The sequence below is a fragment of the Wasmannia auropunctata genome, unplaced genomic scaffold (genome assembly GCF_000956235.1).
Source record: "Wasmannia auropunctata unplaced genomic scaffold, wasmannia.A_1.0 LD336078.1, whole genome shotgun sequence".
In the NCBI taxonomy this organism is placed as follows: Eukaryota; Metazoa; Arthropoda; class Insecta; order Hymenoptera; family Formicidae; genus Wasmannia; species Wasmannia auropunctata.
In genome coordinates, this window is record NW_012026812.1 from 4,545,967 (window position 1) to 4,551,379 (window position 5,413).

Genomic DNA, 5,413 nt, shown 5'->3' on the forward strand with positions numbered 1-5,413 from the left:
TGTAACAGCTTTTGTACCTAAATTTATTTCACTTCCAGCTACTATACCCATTTCTTCTTGAAAAAATTTTTTTCTCTTATAAGATGAATTAATGTTTTTAAATACATCGCATACATCTTTTAGATGATTTTGCAAATGATCTGTTTGACCACTCTGAACAACAGCATTTACACTATTGGCAATCACTGTAACTAATTCTGAACTTGTGTTGATTACAGAGTTTAAAGCAGTTTCAGTTATACCCAAACCAGTTAATTGTGATACGAAATTACAAGCAATACTTTTTAATTTTACATCAGTAAGAATTAAATCAGTAGTACAATTTACTTCATTAATTGTAGAAGTTTGGGAATCGCATGTTATGTCCATTTGAGAATTATTTTGTAGAGTATCGTTACAGCCATTTTCATTATCGCAATCTATACTTATATTACTGGTATTTTCATTACTACAAGATATATTTATATCATTGTTATTTTCACTTATTATACGATCTACTGTATGACGATTAAAATTACTGTGAGCAATTCTCAAATGTTTTTTGAAACCAGTAAAAGTGAAAAATTGTAATGCACAACCCGGCTGACCACAGACAATATTATTTTTTCCATTTAAATGCATAAAATGACTGTTGCGTAAATGCCACACTAATTTGTTAGCATTAAAGTTTCCTTTCTTGCATACACTACAAAAATATTCTGTCATGTTTGTTACTACTCAATAATTACATTAAAAAGACGAGCACGTACTTCACGCATTTTTGGAGTAAAACTAAGATTGTCGACGTCAATGCCATAAAATATCGTCTGCACAAATTTCCAGAATATTTCTAACGATTCTTCATATTTACAGCCAAATACATAATGAGCCTTAAAGAGGGTATCAAAAGCAATAATACTTGATGTGTTAGGTGGGCATGGCAGAAGCTTTCCATCAATAACCACGTAAAAATTGCTAATTGCTTGTTGATTAGAACCGATTGCTAGTAGAAATGGCTGCAAACTAATTTTTGTTAATTCTTGCTCAGATGGCAGTGGAAGATCAATCTAAAATATAAAATATTTACAACGTAGAATATATGCACAAGCCCATATTTGCAAAGTTATAATAGATACAAGTGTTTAACAAAGCAATTATTAATTTATTTTATAACCTGATGAAACGATATAAGACGTGACATTGCAACGTTCACAGTTGCATGATTTGGCTTCTTTTTCCCTCTAGCTGTTGGTGGTAGAAGATGCAGAAGTAAAAACAATGTTTGTGTAGTTTTGTCCCATACTGCCAATAAACATATAATACACATTGCACTTTACCACATTAAAAAACAATTAAAAGAATAATTCTGTGCATCAAACACTTACGTGCAATATCTTTACGTTTGTTCTTTAGTGTAATTTCCGATACTTTTACAATTCTAGCCTCAAAATCCTGCCAGTTTTTATCCAATTTTGATGAATGCTCTGGCATTAAAGCTTCAAAATCTTTTTGTATCTAATAAAATAATGAAATAATAAGTAAATTACTATTGCTTTTATTTTATTGTAAATTAAAATAAAAAAAACTTACTAAACCTGGCGTATCTACAAATCGTGGGAATTCAATAAGTATATTTTTGGACAGTTCTGGATTCAGTATTATAGTTCGACGATATTTTAATGATTGTCTCATCTTAACTTCAATATCAGCCAATTGTGTTGTTGGAGATGCATTTTTTAGCCACTCAATAATTTCTTTTTCTTGATTGTCATTTAAGTCACCGTCAGGAACTCTTGGATTTTCAGGGCTACTATTAGGTACTAAAGCTGTTTTTGTTTCTATTTTAATTTTTTTTGGAACATTGTCAGGAATTGATATCCTATTTACTGTACGAAGGCGCCAACTCAAATATCCGCTTCTATCCTTAGGATTGTAGAATAACTCCTGTGTGGATGTGTTTATATAAAAACAAATTATCCACATTTTTTGCAAGCAAAATCTTATGTATAAAGTGTTCTTACATATCCCTCAGCAGTACTAGGATCCCGTAACGTCGGAAAATTTTGCACAATTCCTTTTGCGTAAAAAATCTTTATGTCATTACCTGGAATTTTGCTGTATAAAAAAAGTAACAATATTAAGTGGAGATTAGACGTGAATAACACAAATAACACAAGAGAAAAAAGACTTTATATAACGAAGCAAATTTTGATGTTTAATAATATTTTTATGTTATTTTTAAACATACCAAAAAAGTTTTAATTCTATTATGTATAGAAAAATACAAAAGAAAAATTATTTACCCATGCTGTTCTTGAATATGTCCAACAATTAATCTAACCAAAGCTCGACGAGATTCAGGTTTCAAAGTATTACTAACTTCATATTCTTCCAAAAGATCATATCCAATTGTCGTTTCATTCAAAATTTTGTTGACAACCTATTATTAAAGTGTTATACCATATGTAAAATATGTGTGTGGTATTAATAAAACGTAACTATACATGCATTAATTTGTTTGATTTAATTAAATAGTTTTTAAAGCAAACTATGTTACTATTATTAATGCATATCTATCTCCAAAAGTACCTTTTTTGGATCTTGAAGGATCTTTAAAGGAGTAATATTCTCTTTAACTGTTTTGAGATTTTGCGTAACAGGCAAAATGCAAACATCTGTGTCGTTACTGCAACCAGCTGATGTACTGGCAGTCAATAAAGTATCTATTATTACAGTTGACTCCTCTATGAATAATCCTAATGCAAAATCAAAATTTTTGAAAATATATTTTTACAATGTACACAGTTACCTAATCTATTACCAAGTTAACAAGCTTACCGGCACTTGAACTTTGTTTGCTAAAAATATTTAAAATGAAGCCATCTGACTGCTTTTCCTTTATGTACTCTATCAAATCCTCAGAATCTATTTCAGTTTCATCTGAATCTCGAAATTCTATTTCTCCATCCTCGACTTCTGCTATAAATTTGTTACGCACTAGAAAAAAAATTTCTTATTTTAAAAGAAATGTCACAAAAAATAAATGTAACTAAAAAGCAGGTATTGATTATTAAACAATAGAACGTAATGTTAATGTGAGAATACATATAATAATGAAGCTTTGAATCTCTGAGATCAATAAATTTCACTGTTGCAAATAAAAGAAATGATATGTTCCTTAATCAGAAATTTCTGTTTGCTACGTTTCTGCGTTCTATTGCTCAATATATATTTGTTATAATTTGAAATATTATACTATTTCACCTCTAAGAATGAATGTGTCTGCTGAATCATTTGCATCTAAGTGGACGAACTTCTTCGTATTAAGGTATCTTACCTTAATAAGCATTGTTAAGCTGTGCGATTTTTTCGCTTTATAGTGAATATTAGATCCACTGTATAATCAATGAAAAAGAGAAGAGAAATCACTTTCCTGATATTCTCTCTGTTTCAGAAATTTCCTATGATGGTGCGAAAACGGGTAACAGACACGAACTAGTAGTATAACCTCACTGTTATGGCGATAGTTTTTTGTAGTCACGTGATGCGCGATCACACCGCATATTGTTAAAGAAAATAATATCGCATCATAATTTAACACCGCATTTGTCAGTGTTAAAAATTATCAATAATTTGGTGTTAAAATTCACACCGAAACATTTAACCACACAAGTGTGGTGAAATTTCACACCAATATTTTTTAGAGTGTATTTACGAATTCTGATTTATTTAAAAACTACTGTAGAATGAGTAAAACTGTATTTGAAGAGCTACTTACATTAATTGCACCAAAAATAGTAAAAATGACACTTTATCGAGAGCCAATATCACCTGACCAACGTCTGTTGCTTACATTGAGGTAAGAAATTTTTATTAATAATTTCTTAAATTTAGTCATGCATTCATATAAGTATTGACATCAATAAAGAGTAATTTACAATTAAGGATAAGTTATAATTTTTACTATATTTTAATGTTGATTATAATAAAATTTTTTATAGGTATTTAGCGTCTGGTGACTCAATGATGTCTCTTAAATATCAATATTATATTGCTCAATCAACAATAACACATATTATTGAAGAAACCTGTAATGCTTTATGGATTACTTTAATGCCCATTGTTCTAAAAGTACCTACGTCCGATAAATGGAAGGAAATTTCAAATCAATTTGAAATAAAATGTAATTTTCCACACTGTATAGGTGCCGTGGATGGCAAACATGTAGTTATACAGGTAACATTACATTTTTAAAATTGTACTACATTTGTTTTTATATATTTATAGAACATTTTTTAATATTTATAAACGTAATTGTAGGCACCACCACATTCTGGTTCTACTTATTACAATTATAAGAGTTCGCATAGTATAGTCTTAATGGCTATTTGTGATAGCGATTACAAATTTATACTAGTCGATATTGGAGCGACAGGACGTCAAAGTGATGGAGGCGTATGGGGAAGATCTGCTATGGGTCAAGCATTTGCAGAAGGTCAAATAGACATACCATTATCAGAAGAAGTCACTGAAGGACCTGTTTTGCCATATGTGTTAGTAGGAGATGAAACTTTTCAATTAACCAATTATATGATGCGTCCTTTTCCTGGAAAAGGAGGTTTGACAAAGGAAAAAGCAGTATTTAATTATCGACTCAGTAGATCACGCCGTATGGTGGAATGCGCGTTTGGAATTCTTTCTTCGCAATGGCGAATATACAAGCGACCTATCAACACATCGATGGAAACAGCAACAAAAATAATACAAGCTACAATAGTTCTACATAACTTCTTGCGTCAAAATGACACTGATGATGTTATTTTCGAAGCTATTAATGTTGTGGATCCAACATGTTCTGAAGTTGAAACTGCGGCATTCACAAATATTGGCAATTTTGGAAGCAATACTTATACACGAGAGGCATCTCATATACGAAACATGTTTGTAGATTATTTTAATAATGAAGGTGCTCTTTCATGGCAAGAATCCATGTTACGTAAGTATATTTTTATATAGTTGTATTAATGTTTGTGTAATTAAATAATAATAGCTCATTTTTTTATTTTAGCATAATTTTAATTAAAGTTTAACAGCTGATTCAAGATACAGGTTAACGTTTTAAATACATAACTGGCGGAGTTTATTCATAAACTATGAAACTAAATAAACTTTATATCGATATCACATTTGTCTCTTAAGTTCTATAATACTTTATATGCAGTAACATAAAATATAAACTTTGTATTGATTATCACATATGACATTTGTCTCTTTTTAAGTTCTATAATACTTAATATGTAGTAACATGAAATAAACTTTGTATTGATTATCACATATGACATTTGTCTCTTTTTAAGTTCTATAATACTTAATATGTAGTAACATGAAATAAACTTTGTATCGACTATCACACGACATATTCTCTTTTGTACTT

At 29.9% G+C, this 5,413-nt stretch overlaps 2 protein-coding genes across 2 annotated transcripts in view; one reads left to right on the plus strand and one right to left on the minus strand.

Annotated features, from left to right (window-relative positions):
- LOC105449120 overlaps positions 1-3,328 on the minus strand; it is a 4,148-nt gene extending 820 nt beyond the window's left edge. The window contains exons 1-9 of the mRNA XM_011688120.1: positions 3,244-3,328; positions 2,818-2,976; positions 2,667-2,735; positions 2,283-2,367; positions 2,001-2,094; positions 1,570-1,923; positions 1,365-1,494; positions 1,154-1,281; positions 750-1,046 (exon numbers count right to left, since the gene is read on the minus strand). Of these exons, the coding sequence (XP_011686422.1) occupies positions 750-1,046; positions 1,154-1,281; positions 1,365-1,494; positions 1,570-1,923; positions 2,001-2,094; positions 2,283-2,367; positions 2,667-2,735; positions 2,818-2,976; positions 3,244-3,328 (1,401 nt within the window). The remainder of the gene's footprint in view (positions 1-749; positions 1,047-1,153; positions 1,282-1,364; positions 1,495-1,569; positions 1,924-2,000; positions 2,095-2,282; positions 2,368-2,666; positions 2,736-2,817; positions 2,977-3,243) is intronic.
- Positions 3,329-3,782: 454 nt separating this feature from the next.
- On the plus strand, positions 3,783-5,052 carry LOC105449121 (putative nuclease HARBI1). The gene is made up of 4 exons (XM_011688121.1): positions 3,783-3,838; positions 3,981-4,215; positions 4,300-4,975; positions 5,048-5,052. Exons 1-4 carry the CDS (start codon positions 3,783-3,785, stop codon positions 5,050-5,052), a joined length of 972 nt encoding a protein of 323 aa, XP_011686423.1.
- The last annotated feature ends 361 nt before the right edge of the window (positions 5,053-5,413 follow it).